The sequence below is a fragment of the Aquila chrysaetos genome, chromosome 10 (genome assembly GCF_900496995.4).
Source record: "Aquila chrysaetos chrysaetos chromosome 10, bAquChr1.4, whole genome shotgun sequence".
Lineage (NCBI taxonomy): Eukaryota > Metazoa > Chordata > Aves > Accipitriformes > Accipitridae > Aquila > Aquila chrysaetos.
The window spans coordinates 38,359,766-38,378,184 of NC_044013.1; the positions used below are offsets into that span (position 1 = coordinate 38,359,766).

Sequence of the window (18,419 nt, forward strand, 5' to 3'; positions counted from 1 at the left end):
CAGGTCCTGGGCATCGCTCCCGGTTCTGGTTCCAGCCCTCAGCACCCCCCCCCCCCCGCCTGCTCCTGGGCATCCCCCAGGCCCTGACCCCCGTCCCAGTCCTCGGTGCCCTCCCGGTCCCATTCTCAGGCCAGGGCACTGTCCTGGTCCTGGTCCTGTTCATCATCCCCGCTTCGGGTGCTGGGCACCCCTGTGGTCCCGGTCCTGGTCTTGGTCCTGGTCCTGGTCCCACACACCCCAGTCCCAGCCCTGGGCACCTCCCACTTGTCCTGGTCCTGTTCATCACCCCCCCCTTCGGGTCCTGGGCACCCCTGTGGTCCCAGTCCTGGTCCTGGTCCTGGTCCTGGTCCTGGTCCTGGTCTGGGTCCCACACACCCCAGTCCCAGCCCTGGGCACCTCCCACTTGTCCTGGTCCTTTTCATCACCCCCCTTTCAGGTCCTGGGCACCCCTGTGGTCCCAGTCCTGGTCCTGGTCCTGGTCCTGGTCCTGGTCCAGGTCCCACACACCCCAGTCCCAGCCCTGGCCACCTTCCACTTGTCCCAGTCCTGCTCTAGACACCCCAGCACCAGCTCTGGGCACTCATCCTGGATCCAGCTCCAGCCCCGAGCACCCCCCCCAGTCCTGTTCCCGGTGCCAGCTCCGGCACTGTGCACCCCACTCCTGTGCACCCCCCCTCTCCCCACCCTGGCCCCATCCCAGTTGCCCCCCGAGGGCGCAGTGCGGGCAGCCAGGGTCAGACTGGGGGTCCTGGGACACTGGGGTTCCCTCCCTGCCCCAGCACTGCAGGCAGGACACGGCGCTGGGGATGTGCGGGATGGGCCACAGCATTCCCGGGGATTTCAGCAGGAGATTTTGGGGGGACTGGGGACCATTCGGGGTCTGTGGCTTGCTCTGGGATCCTATAAGCACTTGGAGCAGGGGGGGACACCCTGGTGTCACCACGGGGGCCCCGCAGGCAGCTGTGGGGGTCAGACCTCTGCGGCACGGCCACCCCAGGCAGGAGCCACCGAAATGGGGCCCGATCCTGCCCCCCACCACCGTGGGCCAGGCCGTACGGCCCGCGCCGCAAGTGACCTCACCGCTGGTTGCCGAGGAGATGGCTCATGACGTCACGGGGCAGCGGGGCTGGCGGGGAGATGGGGGATGCTGTGCGGGGACCGGGGCGGGGGATGCGACCACCGCCGCCGTCGTCACGGCTGAACGGAGAATAATAAACGAGGGGGTTCACCCCTCGGCGGTGACCCCGTGGCAGGGTGGGGGGGGCAGCGGGGTGGGGGGGCCGGGAGCGTGGCGCCGGCGGGAGGCCGAGGCGGCCGGCGGAGGCCCAACCTCGCATTGTTCTCGGGCGGCAGCCGGAAAACACGACGCCCGCCCCGGAGAAACGCAGGCGGAAAAGGAAACGGGGCCGGGGGCCCGCGCCTGACGCTGCTCGGGGTGGGGGGGGGACGACTTGGGGGTCCCGTCCCCCCCCCCCAGCCGGTTCCCACCCGTCGCCTTCGCCCCTTCCATGCCATGTGCCCAGGGCCTGCTGGCCCGTGGAGGGGGGGGGAGCGGGGGGTCAGCCGGGAAATCAGCTTGAGGAAGGGTGGGAATTCGAGGATTAGGTTGGGGGGGGGGGGGCTGAGTGCCAGCGAGGTGACCCTTTGCAGCCATCCCCGCGGGGTCCGAGGCCGCGGTGATGGGCTGAGCAACGCGGAGTGGGGGGGGGGGGGGGGGGGGGGGGGGGGGAAGAGCGAAAACACGAAAGAAGGGGGCGATGCCGGCCAGATCGACTACAAATCCCATGAGGCCGGGCGGTGCGGTGGCCGGGGGGGGGGGGGGGGCCCACGGGGGAAGCACCGGGCGGGAGGTGCCGTGCCCGCCCCGCCCCGCGGCCGCCCCCCCCCCCCCCCGTTCCCGAGCCCCGCGCCCCCCGCTCCGCCCCACGCCGCGCCGCGCCCGCCGCGCCGCTCCAGCATGCACGGAGGATGCTCGCGTCTTGCTCAGGCAGGAAGGGGCCGGAGGGCAGGTACCCGCTGCATTACCTCGTCTGGCACAACCGCGCCCGTGACCTGGAGCGGGAGCTCAGCGCCAAGCAGGTGGGGGTGGCCCCGGGGGGGGACGGGACGCAAAACGACCCGACACGGTCCGGTTCGGCTCGGGCTGATGCAATGCTGCCTGGTTGCAGCTGGGCTCCTGCTTGGGGTTGGGATGAGGATGGAGAAGAGGAGGAGGAGGAGGGTCCTTTCTGGGGTTGGCAGGGTTCTGAGGGGGGGGGGGGGGGGTCGTGTGGTGTGTTTCCCCCCCCCCCCCCCCCCGCCTTGCACCCCGGAACTGTGTCAGCTGCCTCCGGGGTTGGCACGGAGCGGTGGGTACCACCCGCGGGTCCCCTGCATCCCCTGGCGCGCGCAGCCCCGAAGCATCCCTCCCCACGTGTCCTCGGCTCCCTGCTAGGCCTCTGCGGGCCCCCGGCACCCCGACCCACGCCCTGCATCTCGGGGTGCTGCCAGCCCCGCTGGGGGTGCAGCCCCCAGCTCCCCACCCTCAGGCTGAGCCCCTCTCGAGGGGGGACACAGGGCCCTGACGCTGCCAGGGTGCAGCTTCCCAGCCCCGAGAGGCCAGGAGGGTTTTTCTCAGGGTGGGGGGACCCACTGTGTCCCCCAGGCCGGGAACCCCCCCCCCCCCCTCCAGCCGGCCGGTGATGGAGCGGGGCCACGGGTGCATCCCCAGACGGGTTCCCAGCCTCTTTCTCCCCCGTGGCGTTGCAATTCAGGTAATTAAAACCCAACCCCGAAGACGCAGGAAACCGCAGGCGCTGGAGGGAGGCCGGCAGCGAGGCTGTGCCGAGCATCCCCGCTCCCTCGGCCCAGCTCCCGGCACCCTAGGGTGCTGAAGGCCACGCCGGATGGACCCCACTGATGCACGAAATGGGGGGGGGGGGGGGGGGGGGGGGGGCCTGCGTGTCACGCCGTGATGCTCCTGCCGGGATGCAGGCGATGGCTCCTGCCACACCCGCTTCCATTGTGGGGGCCAGCCGAGGTGGGGGGGGGGGCTGTGGCAGCATCACCCCGGCCCCCCCAACCCCATCGCCGGCTGTTTTATTTCCGTGGTAATTTGGGGTCATTTTTCCCAGGAGCCCGGCGCGGCGGCGATGAAAGCTGGGTGCAGGCGGCAGCGGCTCGGCGGGCGCGGGGAGATGCAGGGGCTGCGAGGGTGGCTCCGGCCCCGCTCGCCTGCAGAGAGGCTTTCTAACCCCCCCCCCCCCCACCCCCCCCAAGCGCGGCCAGTGGAGGGGCTTTGCCGTGGCCCCTGCTGCCATTTGCAGGGCGAGAGCACCCCAGGGGTGCACGGGGGGGCCCATGGGTGCTGCAGGCCAGACCCCAGGGCAGGTGGGGGTTTGAGGGAAAGGGGTGGGGGCCAGGCCAGGCTGAGCTTCCCCCCCCCTCCCCGTCTCTCCAGGGCATCTAGGGACACGGCTCAGCCCTTCTCCCTGCCACAGCATCCCCCCGGGTAAGCGGGTCAGGGCTGGTGCTGTGTGTGATGCTGGGGGCTGGGCGTCCCCCTGCCCGGGGGCTCTGTCCTCCCGCCACCCCGGGGACCCACGCGGGGGCAGTGGCACCGCATGGGTCCCCCCCCACATGCAAGCGTTTCGGGTTGGGAAGCGCCGGGACAGCTGGCAGCATTGCTCCTCTCCGTGTCCCCATAAGGGCCCTGCGTGGGTCGCTCCTGAATTGTCACCACGACCTCCCGTCCACGCTTGCCTCCGCCTGGGGAGCGAGGGCCAGCGGGTCCCCGTGGCGGGGACGGTGCGAGGACGTGGCAGGCAGCGACACAGAGCCCCTCGTGCCGGGACACCCCACACCGCAACCTGCCCCATCACGCGTGGCGGGGACCTGGGGGTGCGCAGGGACAGCAGCGCCCGGCACCACCTCCCCGCGCTGGCCCGTGTCCCCCGCTGCCACCCGGGAGCAGGCGTTGGGGTCCCCCACCCCGAGGACGACCCCGGCAGAGGGGATGCGCTGTGCCACGTGCCCAGCTGGCACAGGAGGAGCGGCCGAGCTCTGGTCCTGAGCTGCACCGCTGCCACCCCGAAGCCATCCCTGTCCCTGTCCCCAGCCCCTTTTGAGTGTCACGGTCGCAGGACGGGCAGTGCTCGGAGGTCTGTGCCGCAGCCCCCGAACCGGAGCCATCCCAGCGCCAGGGCCCAGGACTGAGCTCTTGCTGGCAAAAACTGGGTCATGCCATATCCCCCGGGGTTGGCTCCGGCACCGTGTCCCCACAGTGGGGACCCTCGTCCTGCCCGGTGCTGGTGCAGGGCTGCGGCTGGGGAGCCCCACTGAGCCTGCAGCACCCGTCCCCCGGCTGGGGGGCGATTGCTTTAATTAGAGTCATTTCATTAGCGCAATTAAGAAGCAGCAGTCGCCTGGAGAGCGTTGGAGCAGCACGTTGACTCCCGGGGAACCGGGGTGGGGGGGACTGTTTTGCTCCGGCAGTGTGGGCAGCCTGGGGGGGGTCCCCCTGCCTGCTGAGCCCCTGGGGATGAAGGGCATGGGGATGCCCACAGCCCGGGCAGGGATGGCGACGTCCCTGGGGCAGAGGGACTGCGGGACATGTCCAAGAGCGAGGCAGGGACTTGCTGCGGGCGAGAGCCTGGGCGGCGGAAAGCCCACACCCCACTCCGAACGCCTCCAGGGTGCCTGGTCCCAGCTGGCACCTTTGGGTCCTGCACCCCAGGTTTGACATCCCAGGGGTGGCGTCCCCAAAACCCATGCCTTGATTCGGGGGTCGTCCCCACTGCCCCCTGCCCCGGCAGCATCCGACTGCCCCTCTCCGGGCACAAGGCTTCTGTCCCGGCTGGGTGCTGGGGGGGGGGGGGGGGGCAGAGGCTGGACCCCCACCTGCCATTCCATCAGGCCCCGAGCCGTGTCCCCAGCCCTGGGCACGGGCGCGACGCTGCACCCCGCGTGGGAAGCGGGGCCCGTGGGCGCTCGGGGTGCCCACCGCCGCTGTCGGCGGGCGAGGGATTCCTCGGGGCTGGCTGGGCGCCAGGCTCCGGGCTTGGCACAAACAATCGCAGCCCCAGCGCGCAGCTCCCCAGGGCCCCGGGGATCCTCCGAGCAGCCGCTCCGCTCACGCAGCCGTCCGCCCCCGGCTCAGGCAAGGGAACACGTGCGCCCGCCGCCGCGGCCCACGTCGCCCGCCGCGCTCCCGGCCCCGGCGGAGGGGGGGGCTGCCGGCAGCTGCTGCCTGGCAACTGGGCAGCAGCCCCCCCCCCAAACACTCCAAATCCCAGAGGTGGGGGGGCTTTTCCCGAGCTTGCAGCTGCATCGATCCCTGCACCGTGCCCGGGGGGCATCCGTGCCCCCCGCTGCCACGCCGTACCCCCTGCTCCGTGCCAGCGTGGTGGGTGCAGCCCAGCCTGACCGTGCCGAGCCGTGCCGGGTGCTGGCAGCCGCTGCCACCCTCCCCATGGGTTTAGCAGCGGCTGTGGGGAGCAGGGAGAGCCTTTTGGGGTGCAGCGCATGTGCATCTCTTGAGGGAGCTCAGGAACGGGGATGCTCTCCGAGATACCGGCAAATGTCGTCTGCTTTCCCTGGCTGCTCCGACGGGGAGCCTCGCATCTGCAGGAGGGCATTGGGGGGCGAGGTCCGGCCGCCCCGGTGCCCCCTGAGCCCCGCAACCTCCCGGCAGGCCGACATTGAGCAGCTGGACCCCCGAGGACGTACCCCGCTGCACCTGGCCACCACGCTGGGTCACCTCGAGTGCGCCAGGGTGCTGCTGAAGCATGGCGCTGACGTGGGCAAGGAGAACCGCAGCGGCTGGACAGGTGAGCCGGGGGGGGGGCTCGCTGCCTCGGTCCTCCGTCAAGCTGCCCTGGCACGGGCACGGGCATGGCCACGGGCACGGGCACGGGCACGGGCACGCTCAACTTGGTGCTGCAGCTCCCCAAGGGACAGCTCGCGCAGTGGAACACGCACGTGGCTCCCGTGCAGCGGCCAGCTCCGGCGTGCCGTGCCGTGCCGTGCCGTGTCGTGCTGTGCCGTGCCATGCGATGCCCCGGGCACTGCCCCTCTCTACCCTGCAGTCCTGCAGGAGGCCGTGAGCACCCGCGACCTGGAGCTGGTGCAGCTGGTCCTGCGCTACCGCGACTACCAGAGAGCCATCAAGCGCCTGGCCGGGATCCCCATCCTGCTGGAGAAGCTGCGCAAGGTACCTTCCGCCGGAGGGGGCTGCTGGGGTGGGGATTGGGGGGGGGGGGGATGCCGGCCACGGGCTCCTCCTGACCCCGCTGTGCTCTCTGCAGGCCCAGGACTTCTACGTGGAGATGAAGTGGGAGTTCACCAGTTGGGGTAAGCGCGTGGCAGAGCGTGGCTGGGGGGGGGAGCGGGAGTTTCCCAGCAGAGTCCCCCAGCCCCGGCATCCATCCCCAAGATGGGGGACACCTGGCCCTTTGCTCCCCCACCCCACCCCAAGCTTGCAGACCCCCCCCGTCCCACCAAGGCGTGGGGTTCCCCAGATGTGTCCCCCACCCAGCTCAGCGCTGGCAGCCCACTCGGGGGTGCAGGGTGGCCCCATCCCCGGCTGGGCTATCGCCGTCTCTCCCCAGTGCCGTTGGTGTCCAAGATCTGCCCCAGTGACACCTACAAGGTGTGGAAGAGCGGCCAGAATCTGCGGGTGGACACCACGCTGCTGGGCTTCGACCATATGACCTGGCAGCGGGGCAACCGCAGCTTCGTCTTTCGGGGACAAGGTGAGCCGGCACGGGGGTGTCGTGTCCCCCCCCCGCCCTCACCAGGGAGCACTGGCAGAGCCCCTTGGCACTGCAGCGGGGCCGGGTGACATGGTGGGGACCGTAGTTGCCCCCGCGTCCCCTGACCCTCCCTCCCGGCAGACACCAGCGCGGTGGTTATGGAGATCGACCACGACCGACGGGTGGTCTACTCGGAGACGTTGGCCCTGGCCGGCCACGACCAGGAGGTGCTGCTGGCTGCTGTGCAGCCCACCGAGGAGCAGGTGATGGGGCGGCTGACGGCCCCCGTCGTCACCACCCAGCTCGACACCAAGAACATCGCCTTTGAGAGGTGGGCTGGGGGCGGCACCGAGCCTCCCCCCCCCCCCGCCGGCCCCAGGGTGCTCGCACCCTGGGCTGTCCGAGTGAGACCATCCGTTGCTCACGGTGCTTCGCGTCACCCCAGGAACAAGTCCGGGATCCTGGGCTGGAGGAGCGAGAAGACGGAGATGGTGAACGGGTACGAGGCCAAGGTGAGGAGCGGGGGTGTTGAGACGCCCGCGGAGGGGGGTACCCGCGGGGGTTGCCCACCTCTGCCGTTCCCCGCCTCTTCGGCCAGGTCTACGGCGCATCCAACGTGGAGCTGATCACGCGGACGCGGACCGAGCACCTCTCGGACCAGCACAAGGGCAAGAGCAAAGGTGGAGCCGCCGTGGGCCGGGCGGGCAGGGCGCTGCGCCGGCTCCGGCCCTCACCCCCTCCTCTCCCGCAGGCAGTAAGACCCCCCTGCAATCCTTCCTGGGCATCGCCGAGCAGCACGTGGGGCCCAACAACGGGGTGAGCGTCCCAGGGGTCCGGGGGGGGGGGGGGGGGTGGCCCCGTAGTCGGAATTCCTCCCCCCCCCCGTCACCCCGCCGGGCTGTCCCGCAGACGCTGATCACGCAGACGCTGAGCCATGCCAACCCCACCGCCATCACCCCTGAGGAGTACTTCAACCCCAACTTCGAACTGGGCAACCGAGACATGGGGCGGCCCATGGAGCTCACCACCAAGACACAGAAGTGAGGGGGGGGGGGGAAGGAGCAGATTGGGGGGGACACCCCCCCCCCTCCCGCCCCCATCTCCCCTCCGACCGCTGCAGAGCCCCCGGGGTGGCGGGGGGGCAGGCAGGGGTCCCCAGCCCAGCGCCTGTCCCCGGCAGGTTCAAGGCGAAGCTGTGGCTGTGCGAGGACCACCCGCTGTCCCTCTGCGAGCAGGTTGCCCCCATCATTGACCTCATGGCAATAAGCAACGCGCTCTTCGCCAAGCTGCGGGACTTCATCACCCTGCGCCTCCCGCCGGGCTTCCCCGTCAAGATCGGTACGGGGGGGGTCTTTGCCGCCGGTACGGGTGGCGCAGCCAGCTTCCCTCCCTGCTTTTTTTTCCCTTTCCTGCAGAAATCCCCCTCTTCCACGTGCTCAACGCCCGCATCACCTTTGGGAACCTCAACGGGTGCGACGAGCCCGTCAGCTCCCTGCGGCACAGCCCCAGCAGCGAGGCACCCTCGCCCAGCAGCGACTCCTCCAGCGTCAGCAGCTCCAGTTCCCTGAGTACGTGGGGGTCTGGGTGGTGGAATGGGGGGGGGGGGGGGGACACAGCGGGGTGCCCAACCGTACCGGCGCCCGTTTCCCCGCAGCCTCGTGCCGGGCGTGCGAGATGGACCCGGCGCTGTTCGAGGTGCCGCGGGGGTACAGCGTGGTGGGCACCCACCAGGACGCCCTGCGGGAGGATGAGGATGACCTGCTGCAGTTCGCCATCCAGCAGAGCCTGCTGGAAGCGGGCAGCGAGTACGACCAGGTGGGCGCTGCCACCCCCCCGCCCAGCTTCCTCCTGCCCCCCCCCCACCCCGGCTGTGGTACCCCGCTGCCCACCCTGTCCTGGCGCTGCCCTGGGATGCTCGCCCCATCCCTGCATCCCACGGTGATGGGTCAGGGCTCGTGCAGGGGAGCCGGGTTTTGGGTGCTGGGGGGAGAGGAGCGGGGGGGGGGGATGCCACCCCCTGAGCACCCCCCCCCCGGCCACAGGTCACCATTTGGGAAGCGCTAACCAACAGCAAACCGGGCACCCACCCCATGTCGCACGAAAGCCGCCGAGGAGACAGGTTGGTAAGGTCCGGCCAGCCCCCCCCCCCATCCCGGGGGGGGTGGTGGTGGTGGTGGGGGAAAGCGGGAGTGGGTGCCAGGCCCACGGGGACCCCCGCTGAGACCCTGCCACCCCCCCCCCCCCCCCCCAGGACTCCCCAGCACACGGCGGCCCCCCGTCCCCCAGTCACCCCAGCCCCGGGGGGGGGGCGGCGGGGGGCCCAGCGCCCTGTTCCCCAGTTACGCGGAGCAGCTGCGGCTGGCCATGGCGCTGTCGGCGCGGGAGCAGGAGGAAGCCGAGCGCCGGACACGCCAGGAGGAAGAGGAGCTGCAGCGGATCCTGCAGCTCTCGCTGACGGAGAAGTGACCCCGTGCCCCCGCTGAGCCCCCCCCCCCCCCTTTCACCCCGATGGGGCTGGGGGATGCGGCTGGTGCCGTGTACGGGGGCACGGAGGGGGAGCGGGATGGGGGGAGCCAGCCCAAGCACTGCGGAGGGCAAACGGGGAGGGGGGGGGGGGGTGTGCTGGATTTGGCCCTGGTGTAGGGGAGATCGTCCCCATCGCCGGAGCGGCACTGAGGTGTTGGGGGGGGGGGGGGGGGAGCACCCCACAGCAGGACAGGGTGAGGGTGGGGGCGGGTGACAGCCCTGCAGCGGGGGTGACGGGGACCAGGGGTGACAACCCCGCAGACTGTACCCCACTCCTGGGACAGCCCTAGCCCCCCACCCCAACCGCCCTATGGGGTGCTGCTCAGCCCCTCACCCCAGGAAGGCGGTGGGGGGCACATCCTGCCTCAAATGGGGGGGGGGGCTGTCGCTCGTGTGAGGCTGCCGCTCATGTGGGGGTCCTGAGGTGCCCCCAGAGCTGGGGGGGGGGGCTCTGCCCAGCCCCCCTCGCCCCCCCTCTGCCCAGGCGCTACCAAGTGCACTTACCCGGGAGCTGCTCTGCCTGCCAACGGGGGGGGGGGGGGGGTGTCAGCCCCATTGCACCCCACAGCCAGCGCGGGGCTGCACAGCCGCCCCCCCCCCCCCCCCAGCGTGGGGGTCCGCTGAGGCAGCCAAGGGGGTGCCTGCAAAAGGCCGCCCAGTGTCACCCCCCCCCCTTACTCCCTGCTCGCATGCCCCCCCCCCCCTTGGCAGCGCTGCACCCCCTCGTCCTGGGCACTGACCCCGAGAGAAACCTTACGTCAAATGGTGCTAACCCCCGGCTCCCCCCGCCCCGGGCTGCTCCTCCTTTGCACACAGGGGACCGGGGGCTGTAAGGGGGGGGGGGGCCGGGTTTGCTCCCCTGGGACTTTTCGTAGCGGCCCCCCCCCCCCCCCCATCACCACTCCATGCACCCCACAAGCGACGTCTGGGCCAGGGCCGGGGGAGCCCGAGCAGCTCCGAGCGCGGCCAACACCAATAAATGCTCTTTAATGTTTGTCTCTCTCGGCCTCTCTCTGCCTGCGCCGGGGCCGTGCGGGTAGGGGGGTGCACTCAGGGCCCCCCCCCCCCCCCCCCCCCCACCATGGCAGTCCCACATCCCCGGTACCCGCCACACGGCCACAGGCGGCCGAGCTCTTTATTAAATGGGGGGGCCCAGGAGCAAAGAGCCGGTTGGGAGCACCCACCGAGGGGGGGCGATGGGGCAGGGGGAGGCGAGGGGGGTGATGGTGGCGGGGGGGGGGGGGGGGGGGGGTGTAGCACCATACCCAAGCGCATTCTGGCCGGGGGGGGCCTGGCCTGACAGCTCCCCGTCCTGGGAGGATGCTGGCATCCAGCTTGCAGGTCCCCGAGGAGGGATGCTCAGCAGCCCCAGCCTGCGGGGACCGAAGCGGGACCCCCCCCCCCCCCCGGTGCTGCGGCGGGGTGTCGATGTGGCAGGCCACCCCAGGGGCAGGATGCGACCGATGCCAGTGGAGGTGGGGGGGGGGGGTCAGGTCCGACCCCGCTCCCTGCAGCCTTGGCTCCTGGGGAAAGAACACGGCTCTGGGCTCCTGCCCTCTGCGGGGTCTCGGCTTTAATCCCTGGGGGGGGGGGCCAGGACAGTCCTCCCCGTGGCCGTGGCCGCCACGCTAGTCCGTGCCATTGGTAAACTGGCAGAGTTTGTCCTCCAGGTCGGAGATGCGCTTCTCCTGCGCTTGGACCATCTCCTTCAGGGCACGGATCTCCTCCAGCACCTCCTCCAAGGCTGGCCGCTGCAGATGGGGGGGGGGGGGGGGGAGGAGCACAGGTTGGGGGGGTCACTGGGGAGCCCCCTCCAACCCCACCGCAGGCGGGGAGCCAGCCCCCGCCGCGACGTCCCCAATCCCCGGGACACTCACGGAGAAGTCGGGGTCACAGGTGGAGTGGCTGTGGCGGCGGCCCGGGGGGGGGCTTGTTGTCCAGGATATTCTTTTTGACCACCTTCAGCTCCCGGTTCTTGATGGGGACGTAACCGTCCCGCAGCGAGATGAGGATGGGCTCCGCGTCCTTCCCCGACAGCCACTCGTCCGCCTCCAGGGCCGGCTCGGGACCCGGCGTGTCGGGATACAGGTCGTCCTGGAAGAGGTCTGACTGCGGGGGCGAGGGATTCAGCGGTGAGACGGGGTGGGGGGGGGGGTGTGCGCATCCCCCAGAAGACCCCCCCCCCCCCATCTCCCCTGGGACCCCCGCGAGCTCACCTTGCGCGGCACCGTCATGACGATGGGCTCGCACTTGCGCTCGTGCAGCTTGAAGAACCTGCGTGGGACAGAGGCGGTCAGGGTCCGGCCATCCCCTTGACCCTTCTGGCTCCCCATAGCCCCCCCTCACCCCCCCAGGGTTCTTACCTGGCGATTTCACACTTGCTGACGTCCAGCCCGCGCTTGGGCATCCAGCCCATGCCCCGCTGGGGCTCCTTGCTGGTGTAGGTGTTCAGGTAGTGCACGTAGGGTGCCTCGTCCGTAATTTCGAAGTACCTGATGCTGCTGTCACCCTGCGGGTATGGGGACGGGTGTCAACCAGCCCCGGCACCCCCAGGGATGGGGTGGCACGGCGGGGTGGTGGGGGGGTGCGCCCCGGGGCTGGGGGGGTTACCTTCCCGCAGAGGTAGACGATGCTGGAGTCGGGGTCGTAGAAGGGCAGCAGGACGCCGTTGCTCGTGTCCATCTCCTGCAGGGCGATGGGCTCCTCAAAGTTGTTCTGCAGGGCCGGAGTGGCAGAGGGGGGGGGGTGAGCGGTGGCCCCCAAAACCCCCACCCTGGTTAGTCACACGCGTTAGCCACGGCACACTGCAGGGACGGGGCTCGTCCCCCTCCTCGGGGTACACAACCCTCCGGGTGGGCAGCCTGGCATGCCCACCCCCAGCACCCCCTGCCCCGCTCCCTCTTACCTGCACAACTGCGTGCACCCCAGCCTGGCTTGCCCCCCCCCCAGCGCTCCCTGCCCCCCCCAGCCCCTTCCCCATGCCCGGCACAGCACGGCACACTTGGGAACTTGGCATCTTTTTTTTGGGGGGGGGGGGGGGGGGGGGGGTTGGGATGCAGCAGGCACCCCATGCTGGAGCAAGGGGATCGGGGTAAGGGGGGGGGGCCAAGTTCCCGGGGCAGCACTCCATGCGGCCTCGTTACCGGGTCCCACAAGCCCAGTTCCCGCTGGCTCATTCTGGTAAAGCCCGTGGTAAAGATGTATCCTTCCCGCGTGAAGATGGCCCGCACGGGCCTCAGCCCTTCGTGGGGGGCAAACCTCTCCTAGGAGGAGGGGGAGACAGTCAGCACGGGGCGTGGGAAGAGGGGAAAAAATGGGAGAGGGGGTCCGGATCTGTCCCCCAAAACAGCTGCCGAGTCCTGCTCTTGGGGAACGCACGAGGCTCTCGGGGCGCACGCGGCGCCGGAGAGTATTCCCGGCACCCGGCGCATCCCCGGCTCGGCCGGGCTCCGCGGGGTCCCCGGGACGGCGCCGGCCGGAGGGGGGCCGCCATCTCGTACCAGGTCCCAGAGGCCCAGCTGCCGCTCGCTCATGCGGCTGAAGCCGGTGGTGAAGATCTTGCCGTCGGCCAAGAAGATGGCGCGGACGGGGCGGGCGCCGTCGTGCGGTTTGGCTTTCTCCTGCGCCGGCCGTTAGCGGGTTAAAACCAAACACAGAGACGCGCGGGTGTGGGAGGTTAGTAGGGTCAGGCAGGCATCGGGGGGCTGGGGGGGGACCCCGCGGCGGGATGGTGTGGGGGGGGGGACGCACGGTAGGACCACTCACCGCCACGACCTGCTGCTTGCGGGGGTCGATGACGCGGACCCTCTTGTCCTTGCAGGTGGTGACGAGGAGGCTGCCGTTGCGGTTCCAGCCCACGTTGTAGATGAGGTCGGTGTGCATGTCCTCCAGCACCAGCAGCATCTCCCCCGTGCCCACGTTCCAGAGGATCACCAGATTGTCACAGCCTGCGGAGGACCGATGGGGTAGACGCTGTCGCCCCACGGATTCTCCCCCCGCCGATCCCGGGGAGGGCGACCCGGGACCCCCTTACCGGCGCTGAGCAGGACGTTGCGGGCGGTGGGGTGCCAGGTGATGATGCCCACCCGTTTGGAGTGTCCCTCCAGCGTCACCACCGGCTCCGTGATGTTGCGGACGGGGACGTAGTCGGGGATCTGCCACACCTGGGGGGGGGGGTGACGGGACGGTGAGGGGGGGCACGGGGTGGCAGGGATCACCCCACAGGTAAGCGCTAAGTGGCTGAGGGCCTCGGAGCCAATTAACCTCATCGTTAATCCCGGCTCAGGCTGCGGGGAGGGTGGCGAGGGGACGGCAGCAGCGCCTGCAGCCTGGGGTGCATCCCCAGCACTTGGGGTGCTGGTGGGCACAGGGAGGGGGGCACGGCCACGGCGCAGCCCCCTGTCGTGTCCCGTCCCCCCCCAGCTATTCCTGGGTGCTGAGTCGCCGGGGCGGGTATATTTAGCACAAACTGCTGCATCATGGAGAGAGCAGCCGCCGCCAGCGTGAACGCATGGCACTGGGGCTAAAAATAGGCCGGTGACACTTCGCAGGCAGCGAAGCGGGGGGAGGATGCTCCGTGCCGCTCCCCCGGTACCCACCGTCCCCCTCCCGCCCGGGGTCCGGCCCCTCACCATGACGGTGGTGTCCTCCGAGGCGCTGGCGATGACGTGGTCGTTGTGGGGACACCAGTCGATGTCCAGCACGGGCGCCGTGTGTCCGGTCACCAGCGGGTGGTTCTTGTCCACCCGTCCCGTCTGCAACGCCGAGGTGCTGGGATGAATCCCCAGCGGCTGGGGGGGGCGGGGGGGGGAGACCCTGCCAGGTGCCCCCCAAGCCCCAGCCCGGCCACCACGTGGGGCTGTGGCACAAGCGGGGACACGCAGGGGACCCCGGAGGTGGCCAGAGCTTTGCGCCAGCCTCGAAGGGGGAAACTGAGGCATGCGGCGGGAATGGGGCTCGCTTAGCACGAGGCCCCGTAGGGACACAGAGGGGAACGGTGTGCCCCGGGAAAAGTTGTTTTGTGTCCCTTCTGATGGCAAAGAGGGGTCCCCAGCCCCTCTGCTGGGGTGGGCATGGCAGACCCCCACCCCGCCGGGATGCTCCCTGGGCGTCGTGTGCCCCCGGGGAATTTGGGCTGGGGAGAAAGCAGCCGGCGGTTTCCCCCATCACCTCGGTCGCCCCCGGGACGTCACCTTTCGCAGGTGCCGATGATGATCAGCCCAGGTTGTCCCCGCCCCGAGCCCCCACGCGAGGATGGGGATATTGTGGCAAAGCTGGAGGGGGGGTCCAGGCCCACAGCAGCTCCCCAAAAGCAGAGCCCATCAGCACGTCCCCCCAGTACATCCCGGGGTGGGGGGGGGCCAGACCCCGGCAGCCTCCCCGCTCACCTTGGCAAGAGGCAGGACGATGAAGGCCCCCCCCACCGCCGGACTCGACGATGATGGCCACAAACTTGGGGTTGACGGCGCAGAAGGAGCTGTCACACGTCACCTTGGAGACACGAATGTCCTCGTACATCTGGTCAGCCTTCACCGGCTGCCCGAAGACGTGCCGGAACTTGCTCTGGCGCACCACGCGGCGGCTCATGGCTGGGGGGTGCAGGCTCAGGCTACGACCACCCCCCCCTTGACACAGCACGGAGGGGTTTCGGCCCCCTCAGGCCTTGCGCTCCGAGACACCCCCCACCCCCCCCCCACCCTGGACACAGGGGGAAGCCTGGGGACACGGAGATGATGAGGGTGCGGGATGGTGCCCGATGTGGCCCCGACCCCGTGGCAGGGACCGGGGGTAGCCCTTGGCGGGGGGGGGGGGGGGGACACACGAGTGCTGCAAGTGCTGGGGACGGGCATCCCGTGGCCGGAGCCGCTTGACGGCTGGGCAGGGACATGGCCGTGCCGTGACGCGCAGCCGTGCCGTGCCCCGCAGCTGTGCCGTGCCCCGTGGCCGGCACCGGGGTTGGCATCTCCAACAGCTGCAGTAGAGGAGCGGGGCTGAGGGGAGTTTGGGGCGGGCACGGAGGTGCCGCGCACCAGCTCACAGCTTGTCCCCTTGCGTCCCGTCCTGCACGGGTGGCCCGAGGTGGCCCGCCTCGACCCAGCACCCAGGAGAAAAGCCGTGCCTCCAGCATTGCCCGCCCCACACGTCCCGCCATGCGGCCCTGCCCCGGGGCTCCACGTGTGCCACCCACTCTGCACCCCCAACCCATTCACCCGGCACTCACCCCGCGCGAGGGCTGGACCCGGCACAGCCACGCAGCCCCGTGGGCACGCCGGGGTGCAGAGGACCCCCACCCCGGCACGGTCTCCAGCCCTCGGCCACCGCCGGCTACACCGCCCGCCATCACCCATCTCTGTCCCAAGCCCGCGCTTCTTCTGGGACCTGCCCGGGGGGCATTGAGCCCCTCGGGACCCCAAAACCCCTGGAGCTGGGGCTCTGCAGCACCCATGAGCCACTGACCGCCCCGGGGACCCCCCTGTGCTTTTCTTTTGGGGCCTCAGCCATTGCCAGGGGCCACATCCAGCCACCAAACCACAGCCCGGAGGGCCGGGCACCGCTGTCCCCAGCCTGCGTGGCCGGTGTGGGCAGAGGTAGGAGCAGATCTGTTCCTCCACGTCCCCGCCGGTGGTTTTTGGCCAGGGCACGTGCAACGCCAAGCCAAGCCACATCTGCCCGGTCCCTGGGTGTCCCCAGGGCTCCTCACGGCCCTTCGGCATCGTCCCTGGCCTGGCAGAGCTGGTGTGGGTTGGAACCAGGTGCCGAGGGGTCCCGGAGCCCTGCTACCGAGGGGGGGCTGGACGCTGGCACTGCTGGCATCACCCCCACGGCCCCGGGCACGGTCCCCAGCCCTGGGGAGGAGTGAGTGGGCTCCGTGGGGACACCCTCCGGCTATTTTGCAGCACCTCGTCCATTGCCAGTGGGAGTAGAGCTTGGGGTGTAGGCGCGCAGGGGAGGGGGTGATGGCCTGGCCGGGTGGGCAGAGGGCATGCAGCGTACGGGCAGGACGCAGGCAGGGGCGCAGGGAAGGTGCAGGTGAGGTGCAGACGTGGTGCAGGCAGAGCTGAGCAGGGTGCAGGCAGCGTGTAGGGTGCGGGCTGGGTTGGGTAGGGTGCAGGTGGGGTGCAGGCAGAGTTGGGCAGGGTACAGGCAGGGCTGAATGGGGTGCAGGCAGAGTTCAGATGGGGTGCTAGCAGGGCTCAATGGAGTACAGGCAGTGCTCAGGTGGGGTGCTAGCAGGGTGCAGGCAGGGCTGAATGGGGTGCAGGCAGAGTTCAGGAAGGGTGCTAATAGGGTGCAGGCAGGGTTCAATGGGGTGCAGGCAGAATTCAGGCGGGGTGCTAGCAGGGTTCAGTGGGGTGCAGGCAGAGCTCAGGAAGGGTGCTAGCAGGGTGCAGGCAGGGCTGAATGGGGTGCAGGCAGAGCTCAGGCGGGGTGCTAGCAGGGTGCAGGCAAGGCTCAATGGGGTGCAGGCAGAGTTCAGGCAGGGTGCTACCAGGGCCGAATGGGGTGCAGGCAGAGCTCAGGTGGGGTGCTAGCCGGGCCGAATGGCGTGCAGGCGGGGTTCAGACGGGGTGCAGGCAGGGCTCAATGGGGTGCAGGCAGAGTTCAGACAGGGTGCTAGCAGGGTTCAGTGGGGTGCAGGCAGAGTTCAGGCGGGGTGCTAGCAGGGTGCAGGCAGGGCTGAATGGGGTGCAGTCAGCGTGCAGGCGGGGTGCAGGCGGGCTGCAGGCGTGACAGCGGGCCGGGGCGCAGGCAGGGGGTTAGCAGGCTGCAGGCGGGGTGCAGGCACGACACGGGCAGGGTGCGGGGGGGGGGTGCTGGCAGGGAGCAGGCGGGGTGCTATAGCAGCGCGCAGGCGGGGCCAGGCGGGGTACGGGCGTGATGCAGGCGGGGTGCAGGCAAGGTGCAAGGCAGGATACAGGCAGGACGGCCCCGCTCCCCGCTCCCCGGGCCGGGCCATTACGTTGCCACAATTGAATCCGCAGCGGCTGCTCGGGAACGACCAGAGGTCACTTTCCAAATATAGCCATCTCCTGCCGGGCGGCGGGCGAGGGGCCGGGGGACCCGGGGGGCCTCAACCCAGCGTCCAACCGTGTCCCCCCCCCCTTTCCCTCTCTCCCTTCCCTTCGCTCCCTCCCGGTGCCCGGCCGCCGGCCCCGGCCCGCCCGCTCCCCGGCTCCCACCTGCGCTCGGCGGCTCCCGGGCGCGCCCGGCGTCTGCGCCCCGTTCCGCTCGGCTCCTCCCGGCTCGGTTCTGTCCCGTTCCCGGTTCTGGCTCCGGCTTCGGCTTCTCCTACTACCTCGGTCCCGGCACGGCACTGCTCGGCTCGGCTCGGCCCGGCCCCGCTTACGCCCGGCGCGGCTGGGCTCAGCGCACCGCGCAGTGCCGCTGCCGCAGAGAACAGCTGAGCCGAGCCGGGAGCCGGGGCCGGCACGGCCCCCCCCGCGGCGGGCACCGGGAGGAGGGGACGGGAGGGGGGGGCCCGGCCCGGCCCCGCCTGCCCCCGCACCCTGCCCGGGTCCCCCCCTCCCACTCTGCCCGCAGGGATGGGGTCAGCCCTGGCATAGCTCCCTGCCCAAAAGCGGGGGGCCCAAGGGTGCCCGCAGCTCCCCCCCCCCGGCACGGTGTATGGGAGCTCCTCGGCCCAAGGGTGCAGGGGGGGGTAGGAGAAGCCTCTCTGCCCCCTCCTGCCAGGCAGCGTCTTCCTAAAGCGCTGGGGAAAAGCAAGAGCCCTTGACAATTCCTCTCCCCCCCCTCCCCCGGCTGCCATCACCCCGGGGGTCACCTCCACCCAGGGCTCAAGCGGGACACGCATCCCGCAGGGCTGCGACCCTGCCACGGGTCCCCCCCGCACCCTGGGGCCAGCTCAGCCCCACACAGACCATGGCCGTGGGCCGGCCCCGGGGGTCCCGACACCCACGGCACCCAGTGGGCTCACCACGTGTGTCGTCCCCCCCCCCCCCCCCGGGAGCAAGGGGGCTGCAAACCCATGGGGGGGTGAGTCCGCGTCAACCCCAGCCCTGCCGTAGCGGGATGGTTACAGGCACGTTCAGAAGCCAGATTTGGGATTTAGCAGAGCCCAGCCCCACAGGGATGCCCTGGCCCAAGGGGATTAAGGGATTGTAGGGCTCGGGGACCCGTGGGAGGGGAGCCCGTGGTTCCTGG

The 18,419-nt window shown here is 70.7% G+C and overlaps 2 protein-coding genes across 2 annotated transcripts; one reads left to right on the forward strand and one right to left on the reverse strand.

Moving 5' to 3' along the window:
• The first annotated feature begins 1,888 nt into the window (after positions 1-1,888).
• Positions 1,889-10,251, forward strand: ANKRD13B (ankyrin repeat domain 13B). The gene is given in 15 exon segments (XM_030028998.1): positions 1,889-2,079; positions 5,672-5,807; positions 6,066-6,190; positions 6,285-6,330; positions 6,588-6,731; positions 6,873-7,062; positions 7,177-7,243; positions 7,330-7,411; positions 7,483-7,547; positions 7,641-7,771; positions 7,912-8,069; positions 8,147-8,299; positions 8,386-8,546; positions 8,774-9,043; positions 9,045-10,251. Coding segments are annotated over 15 exon segments (1,992 nt in total). The 5' UTR covers positions 1,889-1,968; the 3' UTR covers positions 9,198-10,251.
• Positions 10,252-10,813: 562 nt separating this feature from the next.
• On the reverse strand, positions 10,814-17,693 carry CORO6 (coronin 6). Its single transcript, XM_030028999.2, is given in 13 exon segments — positions 10,814-11,008; positions 11,135-11,170; positions 11,172-11,366; positions 11,474-11,531; positions 11,621-11,766; positions 11,868-11,972; positions 12,758-12,877; positions 13,023-13,204; positions 13,291-13,420; positions 13,889-14,011; positions 14,645-14,677; positions 14,679-14,845; positions 17,438-17,693. Coding segments are annotated over 12 exon segments (1,416 nt in total). The 5' UTR covers positions 14,844-14,845; positions 17,438-17,693; the 3' UTR covers positions 10,814-10,885.
• Between the last annotated feature and the right edge of the window lie 726 nt (positions 17,694-18,419).